At 44.1% G+C, this 14,223-nt stretch overlaps 1 protein-coding gene across 1 annotated transcript in view; it reads left to right on the forward strand.

Annotated features, from left to right (window-relative positions):
• Positions 1 to 7,495: 7,495 nt before the first annotated feature.
• CTSD (cathepsin D) overlaps positions 7,496 to 14,223 on the forward strand; it is a 31,446-nt gene continuing 24,718 nt past the window's right edge. The window contains exons 1-2 of the mRNA XM_033155058.1: positions 7,496 to 7,744; positions 12,478 to 12,634. Of these exons, the coding sequence (XP_033010949.1) occupies positions 7,683 to 7,744; positions 12,478 to 12,634 (219 nt within the window). The 5' untranslated portion in view covers positions 7,496 to 7,682. The remainder of the gene's footprint in view (positions 7,745 to 12,477; positions 12,635 to 14,223) is intronic.

A 14,223-nucleotide genomic window follows, 5' to 3' on the forward strand; every position in this document is an offset into this window, starting at 1 on the left:
CAATTAGCAAGGCTTAATCACCTATTATCAGAAGATGAACAATATGCTCCATTGAGCACCATTACTATGAAGAATAATATGATCCTGATGTTTTGAAATCCTTAGGGAAGCCTTCCAGCATTGAGCCATTCAGATTATTTTCATATACAGTAGAGTACTGGAGAAGGAATGGCTTTCAGAATTTGCTTCCATGGTATCTGGGGTGGGCCCAAGCGTTATTTTCAAGGCCAGGTAAAAACATGTACCACATACCTTCTCCTAGACACATACATGGAATTCCATTCATACAAACATGTGAAAGAAAATGTTACAGGTGGGTAGCCGTGTTGGTCTGCCATAGTCAAAACAAAATCGAAAATTCTTTCTAGTAGCACCTTAGAGACCAACTGAGTTTGTTCCTGGTATGAGCTTTCGTGTGCATGCACACTTCTTCAGGTATCTGAAGAAGTGTGCATGCACACGAAAGCTCATACCAGGAACAAACTCAGTTGGTCTCTAAGGTGCTACTAGAAAGAATTTTCGATTTTGTTGTGAAAGAAAATGTTCTCTTTTCGTTTTGAAATTTCATTTTCTACATTTTCAAAATCACACCTGGGCTTTTCTTTCATGTTCCAAACTACCTAGCACTTTTAGGCTGTTGTTGTTAACATAACATTCGGCCTGAAGAAGAGTCTTACAAAGTTTGCTGGCTGTATTGTCACTTTTTGGTTGGTCCTAAGAAACATATAGTTCTTTTGATGTGTTTAATTTTTTTATTATAATAGACAAACATAGCTGCAAGCATTTTATAAATTCACTTTAAAGCATTCTCTTTTTACCTGGCCCTTTTCAGTGCAAATTCGTGAATTAATGGCACTTATAATGAAATAACCTAACTATCTTTTGAAAGCATTAGACCGGAGTCTCATGATGCTTCTTGCAGCTCTTCATCACCATCATCAGTTGCCACAGACAGTCTCTATACTGAAATCAATATCATCTTGTTTTTGGTTCATCTATTTCGCTAGTAACTATACCTACCACCACTACCAATTAATGAATGGCTTAGTTAGTGTATTCTCTAGAGATAAGCCAAATACTTTTTTCTTTTCTTTTTTGGTATCTCATGCTGCTGGTGGGCATTTTTCTAAGAAATGAAGGGGGTATACCTCACTTTATAGATGAAGTGGCCAAGTCTCCCCACCATAGCTGTCAACCTTTCCCTTTTTTGCAGGAAATTCCCTTATTATAGCATTGGGAAACAGCAGGGAGGGTTGACAGCTATGCTCCCCACCCATTGGTGGCCATCACCTGGAAGGGGGGGTGTTGTTTTTTAAGTGTAAAAATAGAAGAGGGGAACCTCAACTATAAAATAAGGAAAACCACCACCACTCTTGAAAAAGCACCTCCCAGCCAAAAAAGCTTTTTCAGGTGCAGTAAACACTTCCCAAACTCACCTGTGCATGCATCTATCTGTAGCGTGACCGTGTGCACTATTTTCATTGGCTATCTGATTAGTCCTTAATATGAACAGCATCTCTATTTAAACAGCTGTCCTGTCCAAATCCCATTTGAAAATATAAAACCATAAAAAGGGAGAAGAGTTGTGGCTTGGAAATTGCCCATCGACAGCACTTGCACACTATACCAAGCAGGTACACCTGTCACTTGGTTATACACTTCCCTCATGATGGTCGGATGTGTTGTATTTCTAATTAAAATTACAGCAATCCTTTATAAATGTGCGCATATACATATAACTAAGCCCACGTGTGTTTGAATGCAAACATGTGTCCTCTTTTGACCTCTTTTCTCGGCAATGCCACCCTGCTTGCCTGTCACCTTAGAGTGCTGGGTGAACATAACACTGTGCAAGTGCGATGTACCTGCTGGGGACGGTGTCTGTGACTCCATCCGCCCATCCCGTACATCAGGGGTCAGCAACCTTTTTCAGCCATGGGCTGGTCCACCATCCCTCAGACCATGTGGTGGGCCAGACTATATTTTGGAGGGGGGAAATGAACGAATTCCTATGCCCCACAATTAACCCAGAGATGCATTTTAAATAAAAGGACACATTCTACTCATGTAAAAACACACTGATTCCCGGGCCGTCCACAGGCCGGAGTGAGAAGGCGATTGGGCTACATCCAGCCCACGGGCCTTAGGTTCCCAACCCCTGCCGTACATTATATTGACAATTTTAAAATGGCATTTTCAGTGTTCGGGTTACTCTTTGAGAAAATTAGCACCTCTCATAGTATGAGGCAAGCAAAGCAATGCAACGCAGACCTTCAAAACAGAAGAAAACAATGTTATACACTTAAGCAACCGTACCCTGTAACAATATCCCCCAGCTTCATTAATAGTTCCTTTAAAAAAAGCCAAACTTTTTTTTTAAGGCTATCACACCATACCTGGTCAATCAGGGCTAACACAAGTATAAGGCTCACTGAAAAGTGAGGGTTTTAAAAATTGTCTGTATGAGCCTTCAATACACAATCCTCATTTCACTTTCTGACACAAACTTCTTTCCTTCAGTCAGTCTTTAAAAATCTGGTTGCATGGTGCAGTCTTAGAAGAGCAATGTGCAATTAAGGACTTCAATAGAGTGTGAATCTTCATGCTGTTTAGAGACACCCAAGTAGATTCATTCCATACCCTGAAACAAATATATGGAGTGGACATATACTCATTTTTTTAAAAAAAATAAATAAATCTGGGGATTCCAGATTGATACTGCTTCAAGTTTTGTGCTTGTCATTGTTGTTTCTAGTTCATATAGTTTCTTTTCCGTTGATTGTTTTTGTACAAATTTATCAATTCATTAGGAGACATGCTGTTGACCTTATGAGCTATGTAAACACGAGGATGCAATTTGGAATGTTTTTGGCACTAGCAGCTGAACTCATTAAGTGTTTGTTTATACCTGCTGTCTTTTGGAAAGATTTCAATAAATACGCAATTTTATAAGCTATGCGGAGAAACATTTAAAATTGGTTATAATAATCTGGGACAGCTTCAGTTTAGAGGGATTGCGAATGTGGTTGTCTTGGGTCTGACTCTAGGTTTGAGGGTCCCCTGAGCAATGGCCCTTCTCATGGGCTCCCTCCTCTGTTGGTGGGCTCACTTGGCAGCTGCGGCAGACAGCAGTGTGCATGTGGAGGTGAACCACCATTTGAACTAACCACAGTGCCCTGGGGCAGTGAGGTGGCAAAGCTACCACCATTCCAGTGACAGTCCTGTGAGCAGACTGCCAGCAACATGTCCTCCACTGTATAAAGGGAAGAGTCATAGCTCAGTGGAAGGGCATCTGCTTTGCATGCCTAAGGTCCCAGGTTCAATCTCTGGCATCTCCAGGTAGGGCTGTGAATGTCCCCTATCCGAAAAACTGGTGAGACACTGTCAGTGTGAACAATACAGAGCTGCAGTACATGGACTGTTTCACTCAGTATAAGGCAGCTTCAAAGGTTGTAACGGCCACCCACAGTGAGTGCACTTCTCACATCATGTGATTGATTTACTCAGAATTAAGGGTACTGTCAGCCTTGCTCCTAATAATCTGCTGGTCAAGCTTTAGCCTGCTGTCTCCTATCTCCCAATAGTTTACACAGCATAGATCCAGTCTAGGTCTAGGCAGAAGTGGGAGGGGCAAAGGACTCTGTCCTCTTTGGGTGGTATAGGAATCCAGCCCAACCCAGGTTTCCAAATTATTCGAGTTTATTTCATGCAAGTATAAAGAGCAAAATAGATCAATTATTGGGTTAACTCTAAGTTTTGCATTATTTAATAAGATGGGCCAAGACTAAGGATGGTCATATCCGATGCTTTTTTCCCTAAAAAATGTTGAGGGGTACTCTCATTTTCCTACTCATATTGAAATACTGCCCCTCAATGAGACCAAATTTAGATTCACAAAATGTTTAGGGGTATGCATACCCCTGCGTCCCCCTCAGGAAAAAAGCACTGGTTATATCTGTTTCTCTCAGTTTCTCATTCTTATTCAGTTCACTTTGCCACATTTTTGCATCAGTTTGTGAATTTATTATTACTAAATTTATTACCCACTCTTGGGTCCCAGTGGAAGGTTATAACAAGTTAAAATTCAGAATTAAACACACACACACACACACACACACAGAGAGAGAGAGAGAGAGAGAGAGAGAGAGAGAGAGAGAGAGAGAGAGCTGTACGCCGCCCCAGTCTCTGAGCTGTGCAAGATTCCAGGGGGTCCAGCAATCACCCAGGGTTCACCCAGGCACAGCGGAAACTGTGGTGTCTTTATGATATATGGTTTAATAACACATACGGGTATATACAACCTGAGCCTATGATGGAGGGACTCACAGCTTTAACACCCCAAAAGTGTATTGTTTTTCCCATAGCTGCAGCCATGGATTCAAACAGAAATCAAACATTGTGCTCTGCTTCTCTGGCTTTCCAGCCTACAGTTTTACTCTACTTTCTAGTTTCTGCTCACAGTAACACAAACTCAACTCTAAACTCTGGCTTTTGTCCTTCTAACCAACCACGAGCTAGAGGAGGAGGGCCCTCCCACCCATTTGGTGTCTCACACAGAAGCCCCTTTCCTTCCTTCTCTTAATGGCCCATCACCCCAGGCAATTATCTGATCAGGAAGGTAGCCTGACTTGCTGGATCCATGGAATCAGGAAGTTAGCCTGGCTTATATTTTAACACTGGCTGGATTCAGGGGTTAAAAAGGTCTGGCACCCACAAACTCATAACAATATAGTCATCACAAAAGTTTTATCAACATTTAAGTGCTCATTTCTGCTAATAAAACACATTTTGGCAAACCATTTCCCCTATTATAATGAATTTGTGTATGCTATCTTCACCAATATATGCAGTTTCCCCTTCTTCCAGCCTTATCTCATAACCTCATGCTGGTGAATCACTTTCAGGAGCCACTCAGATATAGATGAGTTAACATTGGCTCATCTGCTTAACGGCCATATTCTACCACAGCAATGATTGCAATGGTGAAAATATTTGCAGGCTGATCTGGATTGCAGTTCAACCTGAAGCACTGAGGCTTTCTTTTGTCTGTGCTGAATCTTCTAGCATTCACCTTCGTTGGATGGTCCCAGGTTCAAGTATTATGAGGGAGGAAAAGTCTGTCTTACTTTCTCCATACCATGCATAATTTTATATACCTCAGATAATCCTAAAGGAGCATACCAATGTGGAAGTGGCCCATTAGAAGTCACTTTAGGGCCAGGGGTCCCTCAAACTTGGAGCTATCTGCTCATCACCATTGTAGCTACGCTGAGGCTGGCCTTTCTCCAACCTCTTGCTCACTTTGGCAGGCAGAGAGACTGACTCACTGATCTTCCTCACCTCTGCCATGGTTTACTTGCTCATGGCTTCTGAGCCAGAGGGAGAGGACAAGTAAACAAGCAGGTGACACTGCTGTGGAGGAGAGGGAGCAGGTCTAGAGGCCATCTCTCAATGATGTGCCCACTGTTCGAAAGATGCCTGACCACACACATCTCTGATGCTGGCTTTTTAACATTTCAAATAGATAAGGGTTGCCAATGGGCTACTAGAAACGATGGCTCTGCTCTGCCTCACTTGCTGGAAACAACAGGAAGGGAAAGTGCTCTTGTGTGCGAATCTTACTTATGGGTTCCCCACAAGCTGGCCACTGTGAGAACAGGAAGCTGGACTAGTAACCCCAGTATGGCTCCCCTTTATCACGTACGCAGCCCAACAAGACAACGACAAGAATCCACTGACAGCATACAAATCAATCTGGCTCACTTGACCCAACAAGCCCTCCTCCCCACCCTCACAAAGGCAAACAAACGCAATTGCAGCCAACCACAGAAAACCAACCATTCTGGGCCCCCAAGCTCTCTCACTACCGGGGAAATGTAACAAGAGAATAGAAAAAGAACCTACCCAGTTGATGCTGACACCCCCCCCACACACTATACAAAAGAATATAAGCCTCCCCACTCCACCCTTCCTCTCCCTCTTCTTCCTCAACCTTATACTGTAGTCGACACTAAGGTCTCACAACATATGTAACTGATTTGTAAGAAAGACTGTACAACCTGAAAAAAGAGACAAGGCATGTACTTTTGTAAACCCAGAAAATCTTTAATAATAATTATATATTAATTATATATATCAGGCATGTCCAACCAGTAGATCGTGATCTATCGGTAGATCCCCAGCTGATCCTGGTAGATGGCGAGGGCCCTTATCGATTGTGGGATGAAACAAAGTTTACCAAAAGTTAACAAATAAAAGCTGAAGAACTCTGGGCAATCCTACCCCCCAAAAGCTCAACAACTCTGGGCAATCCACCCACCCCACGCGCGCTCCTCCTGGCTCCAATGACAATGGGTAGATATCACTGCCAATTTTTTTTATTACTGGGAGTAGATCGCAGTCTCTTGGGAGTTGGACATGCCTGATATATATGATCCTCCATGTGCACTGTAAGTCCATAGAGAATTTTCTCATGTTTTCTCGTGTCATTTTTGGTTGTGAATCGCCCTGGTATCTTTGGATGAAGAGCTGTATGCAAATTTAATAATAGTAATAATAAACAATAATGTTCCCTCACACCTCAGGACTGTTGTCGCTTGTTACAAGGACTTACAATAAGGAGTGCCTCCTCCCACAACAGTCTGCCTGTGCATTAAAATCTTCAGATGCGGCTCTGCTCACAATACTGTCCATTAGTTAATTTTATATATGAATTTCTAGCGTGCCCTGATCAATATGATCTCAGGGTAGGTTTAAGTACAGTAAAACAACACTGCAATGAAAACAAATCTGCAAAGCTTACACAAGCAGAGCATATTCCCGAAAGCATTTCCGGAGTCACTTGAGTTTCTGAAGGGTGTTATGTATGTGCAAAGAAGGGGGCTTCCTGAAGGAAGTCAGACTGGAACCACAATCTTTTCTGTGCCATGACAAGACTTTTCCTTAAGTGCTGGCTTTATTGGCCTCTGTCTGCTTTTTAGTTTTATTAATTTTTGCCTCTCCGTTTCTGCTTGAAGGATATGGTTGTTTTTACTCTAACACCACTTTGGCATCAGGACAAAGGGTGATTTAGCTTTAAAAAAAAAAAAATGAACAAGTTCTTTCTCTTCCCTGACATGCAACAGTGCTGATGTCCAACAAGGATGAAGAAACAAAATAGCAACCAAAAATGCGGATCATCGTGCGGATCAACGCCAAGTTATGAATCAGGCGCGTGACAAAAACAACAACCCAACTTTTGCTAATGTTAAGCAAAGCCGTGTGACTTTTGGGGGTGTCCGGGTGCAGCAGCACCAGTGCTTAACGCGGACTTCCTCCCCTGCAGCCAACCAGCTCTCGGGGAAATCGCATGGGCGTTAAACAGGCATGTGCTTTCTTTGGCTCAGCTTTTCCTGGCATGAGAGGAGCATTTCTCCCGGTACCTAAAGGCACTTACAGGGTTAAAGACCTTCCCCGCTCCTCCTCCGGGGGTGACACGTGACTCCGAGAGCTGCAAATTTCGGGCGGTCAGCTGACCAAGCAGTCACGGGGTTGTATTGCTCAGTCATTCCCCTTAATACCGGGAGGGCTGCGGGTGTGCAAAACAGACCGGACTTGGAGCAGCACGAGAAGCGCATCTGCTCCCCGTCGGTACCTGAGAGTCGCTACGATCCATCCCAGCCTCTGCCGCCGCCGCCGCCGCCATGGGGCTCCGCTCTTTAATCCTGCTCGCGTCCCTGGTGGTCGCTAGCTCGGCGCTCATCAGGTGAGGGTCGCCTTCCTCTCGCACAGTCGCCGAGCGCTCGGGGTTCCTTGGCTGGCGGAGGAGACTGGAAAGAAGAGGGGGCGGCGGGGTGGGGGGGGGGGAGATAAGGAAAGCTTCGCAACCTTCTGGAGGAAACTGCAGGGTTGTTGTGTTTGGAGTAAAATGGAGCCCCGTGTCTGCTGATCGACGGCGTTGATCCCGGCTTGGCTTCTCACCCGGGAGGGCGTGTCCGGAAAGAGCGGACATCTCGAGGGCTCCGTCAAGTTCAGCTCGTGGCGTGCTGCCTTCGATTTGCAGCCTGGCGCGATCTTGGAGGGGCTGGGCGGCTCTGCTGCTATCTGCTCGGTTGCACGGGCTCTCAGACGAGCGAGCAGGATCCTTTTCTTGAAGGGGGAGTGTCGAGGGTTCAGTTGAAAGGAAGGTTGGGGGGGTTAACCCAAAGGAGGGTTAATGCGCGCTCCAGGGAGTTTGGATCCGTGTGTACATGTCCCCAAATATGCTGGTAGGCCTCTCCCCTCCAAGCATGTTTTATCTTTTAAGAAAATATCACGAAATTCACTTCCTTGTAAGGGGTTAGGGTTGTAGGCTGATGTACCAAAGAATACAGGCTGTTGCCGTCGGGGTATAATTTCTGCCACCCCCTTGGTACCCAATTTTGTGATACTCCTGGCTCTCATTGTGTCAACTCCATATAAAGTGTAATGGAGGGGGGCCACCAAGATTTGAGGATAGGTAGAGGGAGGATTATAGAGATCAAGCTACTGTGCAAACCAAGATTTAGTTTAGTTATGTGGGAGGAAGTTAGTTACTGGAAGAAGTAACACCCTCATGGGGACGTGGGTGGCGCTGTGTGTCAAACCACAGGCCTAGGGCCTGCCGATCAGAAGGTTGGTGGTTCGAATCCCCACGATGGGGTGAGCTCCCATTGCTCAGTCCCAGCTCCTGCCCACCTAGCAGTTCGAAAGCCCATCAAAGTGCAAGTAGATAATTAGGTGCCGCTCCGACAGGAAGCTAAATGGTGTTTCCGTGTGCTGCTCTGGTTTGCCAGGAGCTTAGTCCTGCTGGCTACATGACCCGGAAGCTGTATGCCGGCTCCCTCGGCCAGTAAAGCGAGATGAGCGCCACAACCCCAGAGTCGTTCGCGACTGGACTTAACAGTCAGGGGTCCCTTTACCTTTACCTTTACCACCCTCAGGAGGTATTATGCTCTGTAGGCAAGTTGACAAGACGATTCTGTGCAGGTTTACTGAGAGAGACCCAGTTAGTTTGGTGAGGGTTACTTCCATGTTAGTGTACCTAGGGTTGCAACTTGAGCATGAGAAGTAGTACTGAGAGGCCTGGGAATCTTCTCCTTTCGCAGATACAGTATGTATTAACAGGACTTATTTATTTCATACAGTTTATATACTGCTTGACTATAAAAACAGCAGCCTCAGAGTAGTTTACAAAAAGAATAAAACAATAAAATTGGTGAAGAACAATAGGAAATGTTACCAAAAAAACAACAACCCCCAAATAACCCAGCCTTAATCTAGTGAATGTCAAAGCACTGCTTAGTTTATAGTTTCAGAAAAACTGCAAGTGCCAAGTCCTTGAGGTAAGGAGCCTTGAACATTGAGACAGTGCCCCACTGATGGATCACATAAGAAACAGAGCTCCAAGAGTAGATTTTTATAGGCACAGGCATTGTAAAATGCTGCTTACTTGGTTTCTCACACCCACCCCACCCCTGCTTTCACACACATGAGACGACACCTGGCACTCGGATAAAGACTAACGCCATCACATGTTGATAGTGAGCAAACGAGTTTGGTTGCTGATGTTCTGACATGTAGAAAGTGCCTCCTACGTGGTTGGCAGTGCTTTAAAACTTGGGTCTACAGGTGAAACTTGAAAAATTAGAATATTGTAGAAAGGTTCATTTCTTTCAGTAATTCAACTTAAAAAGTGAAACTAATATATGAGATAGACTCATGACATGCAAAGTGAGATATGTCAGGCCTTTATTTGTTATAATTGTGATGATGAGAACTCCAAATTAACAATTTCAACTTTGGGGTTTTCGTCAGCTGTATGCCATAATAATCACAATTATAACAAATAAAGGCTTGACCTATCTCGCTTTGCATGTCATGAGTCTATCTCATATATTAAACTCCAGTAGCTAATGAAAACAATTGCTTACATAAATGGACTTTTCCATGATATTCTAATTTTTCAAGTTTCACCTGTAGCTTGACCAAAGTTAAGTCTTTGCTTTCTGTTAGTACTAAATGTTCCTCTCATGTTGAAACAGCTAAAAACATGAGCCATAACCAGTTGCAGAGAAGACTGAATTATTTCAGAAAGGGCCATACCCATAGAAAGGGGGCATTCTGAGAACTAGCCATAATTGAAATAGGTCACTTCATCTCCTGAGATCCACAAAAGTGTTTCAGCAGTGGTGACCATAAGTATCTCTTGGCTGCCTGTCTCTGAATACCGGTACCCAGCAGAATGAGACATGCTTACCTTCCCTGCCTCCATGCATTGAATAGAATCTGCAGTGGGGGCAGTCTCTTGCTTTATGCTGGGTTGGCCAACACACTGGTCAGTTATCTGCATAATTTAAATATCCCAAAGTATAGACGCGCTTTTACGTTGGCAAGATTGGACGTACTACCCTCTGCCGTGCTCGAAGGCCGATATCAGAAACTCCCCAGGGAGAAACGACTCTGCCCATGTGGAGACGGAAACTTGGAGACAGTGTCACATGTTCTTCTGACCTGCCCCCTGTACAAAGACCTGAGGAGCGAGATCATTACTCCCCTCCTACTTTCCATCCCAGGTCGCTCATCAGCGGCCGCAATGTTTTATTTGTTAGCGGACCAGAACATCCAGACAACAGAGAAGGTCGCCAGATTTATTGAGAGGGCAATGAGACTAAGGGCCACAATTTGATAGACAACTCGAACGAGGCCACCTTTGAACGGCCTTTTAGCCTGGGGGTTTCATATGATTTATTAGTATTTTTATATATTTGTGTACCTGACTGGTCTTTCCCCAGTATTTTTATCTGTTTTATCTGTATTTTTAGTCGCAATGGCCTGTTGGCTACGTGAATAAAGTTTGATTTGATTTGATTTGACACTGGTCAGTTATTGTTAGTAGACCATTGCTTTACCATCTTCAAATATTCCATGAAGCCAAGAATGCCAGGTGGTAGCTTATCTTTTTGCAATAAGTTATAATTTGTTAGTTTCTTTTGTATAAAAGTGGTTGTTAGCTATGAACCAGTGAAAACAAACTAATGTGCCATTAGCAGTGTATCAGATCTGTTGCTGATTCGCGCATCTTTGTTCTAATCAAGTCAATACTGTACTCAGGTCAAGTGTATTTCACTTAGTTGATCAAAACTTATTTATTTTAAACAACTTTTCAAATGCCCATTACAGTATTAAGTTCCACAGTGGGAAAGATAACTCGCCCTTCCCTTGTGTGTGCATATGGAGATCTTGCTACTTCTTCCCTGGCATGGTGGGAAGCTGATTGCCGACTCCTTCCCTCTGTTTCTATACATGCTCAAAGATGGTGGCAAAATAATAATTAATAACAATAACAATAATAAGAGTTGGCCACTCAAGCCAGCCAAAAATTGTGTAGCTCTGCTTCTATGGCTACTGTCATCTGAAGGGATCATAAACTTGCAGATAGATAGTTCCACTGACTCTTGGTAGTATCTAACACTGCATATAGCATACACATTTGACTGCAAATATATCCCATTGAACTCAAACCCCCTAGGATATACCGGAAAAGACCTAACCTAGATTTTTCTGCCAATTCCATTTTGGGTTGAGCTGCTTTGCTGGCATTGTGCATGTCTGTTTCTTTATTAAAGTGTGAGTGACGCCTAGCCAAAAAGAAACACTTGCTCTGGTGTCTGTTCAGCATCCTGTTCAGCTTTGGGGTGATGCTGCTGTTCCAAAGCCTTTACCCAGGCTGCTCAAGCAAACTGTCAGACAAGAAGCATCGTGATGCATTGGAGCTGGTGCTTTTATCCTCCTCAATCATGAGCTTGCCAGGAGGCTGTATCTTGTTACACAAAGGCAAAAAAGCTAAAAGTTGTGAAGTGTTAGGCAGGTTGTTGTTAATGCATTTGTTATTACCAAGAGCACCAGCTTATGGATGCATGGCATAGAATAAGAATTATAAGAGGAAGTATAGTTGTTACTATACTCTGTTGGGGCACAGATATGGCTCTTTGGGTGATAAAAGTGGTCAGGCACAGGATGTGTTCAGTTGTTAATCTACTATCTTTTGGTACTTTCGTTTGTCAGCTTTAAAAGCTGCTTGGTATCTGCAGATGAAAGGTGCCATTTAAGAGTATTATAATCAAAAGCTGCATAGCAAATTTCCCTGAGGAGAGCCTTCCAGCATAATCCTAACATATTAAAAAAATGAAATCAAGTTTCAAAACTGGATCCAGTAGGGAGGTTCCCATAAATGCTGCCAAATTCCCTGTGGGGGTAGGCTAGCAAAGATCCATGAACTTCACAGGAGCCATATCAGTAAGCAAACCCCAATGGAGAACCTGGCTGCTTGTTCTTTTGATATGAAGACAAAAGAGAAAGTTGCTGCATTTGCTGCAAAGAGAGATGTATTTCTTTTGAACCTCTCTGAGATAATCTTTGGCTGTGTATTTGAAATTAGATAATATTGATAATGGTCCCCAAATCGTTTCTGCTTGACAGAATTCCATTGAAGAAGTTCCCCTCCATGCGCAGCATCTACACAGAATATGGGACCAATGTCCAAGACCTGATTGAGTTGGGGGAAATGCTGAAATACAAATTTGGGGGCGCTGGTGTGAGCGCACCAACCCCAGAAACTTTGAAGAACTACATGGATGTAAGTATAGCAGTTGATTGTCACTCCTCCTAATGCTTTGACTGTTTCTTCCTTCTTGGTGACTGGGATCTGTGTGGTAGAGCAATATCCTGGAACCCTGCTATTGTCCTTGCCTGTCTCAGTGAATAAAACCATTAGGGAGAAAGTCATATTTAAAACAGACCTTGAAAATTATCCATAGTGGTATTTGTAAACACCCAGCACTCAATGTTTCAGGGTCACAACTGCACATCCTCTTCTTCATTGGTCAGGCTTGGCATGCAGAGAACTTGTGCTGTCATCCCAGAAGCATTTCAGTGTATGGGCACCATGTGAATTCTCCTCCCACTGAATGAAGCACTGCACTCCTTGGGGCATGGCCTCCTTTTCTAGAGAAGCCATGTGTTTGTGGGAGATAGGGCAGGCTGATAATGACTGTTTGCCTTATGCAAAGGTAATTGTTGAAACAAATGGGGATGTGTAGGAGGGCTATGAGGAAATCAAGGAAGCTAAGACTGGATAAGATGTGGAGGATGCTCCTGAGGGCCATTATGACTCGGATGATCTTGACACTGAAGAAAGAACGCTCGAAATGAGCAAGTGAAGACTTGTTGTTGTTGGCATCCATTTGTCTCAAGACACAGTAGAGAGCGCCTCCAGGGGTGATGTCAAACTGCTGCATTAGTGTCATCAAAGCGACGTCCCGCAGGGCCCAAGCCTGGGAAATGTGTATGGAAAAACTTGAAGGCAAGACCCCCCCCCCCCCGTCTCAGTCTCGCTGATGTGGTCCAAAGGAAAGCAATATGTCTAGCACCAGCTTCACTGTAGGAGTTGCTGGAAGGAGGTGTTTAATGCACTATCCAGCCGTCTTGGGGTCTCCACTCCAGATTTGCATAGTGTTTACTCCTTAGCCTTTTCTTCTCCCGAAGATATCCCACAAGGCAGCGGAGGTTTAGGATCTTCTCCTAGATGGGTTACCTTCCCAGGTTTGAGCCCTATCTGCCCCTCACTCCCATCTACAGCACATGCAGAAGCCACCTTCTTGACCACTCTTGGTCTTGCCCGCTGAATCCGCCACAGCTTGTCTTCACATCCAGGGGAAGTCCAAGCATAGACTTAACAATGTGATAACCGTGGGCTACAGGACTGAGTACAGTGGTACCTCGGGTTACATACGCTTCAGGTTACATACTCCGCTAACCCAGAACTTTGCTTCGGGATAAGAACAGAAATCATGCTCTGGTGGCGCAGCGGGAGGTCCCATTAGCTAAAGTGGTGCTTCAAGTTAAGAACAGTTTCAGGTTAAGAACGGACCTCCGGAACGAATTAAGTATGTAACCAGAGGTACCACTGTATAAGGCTAGAACTAGAAGCTTCTGAGCAGAACTTAGTTTTCTGGCAATCCCACTGGCTTCACTTGCATTTCTCTTGGAAAACCCTTCTGCTCCCCACGTCACTTCCTGCACACTTTCAAAGGATGGCTCATACTTGGAACAGGCTGAAACTTAATCTAGTTAACAAAGATTCACAGCAGCTGTTGGTCCAGTCTTCTTCCCTAATAGGATTTTGATGCAGACTACCCATCAGTACTAGGATGTCATAACATGTCG

The sequence above is a fragment of the Lacerta agilis genome, chromosome 1 (assembly GCF_009819535.1).
Source record: "Lacerta agilis isolate rLacAgi1 chromosome 1, rLacAgi1.pri, whole genome shotgun sequence".
NCBI lineage: Eukaryota > Metazoa > Chordata > Lepidosauria > Squamata > Lacertidae > Lacerta > Lacerta agilis.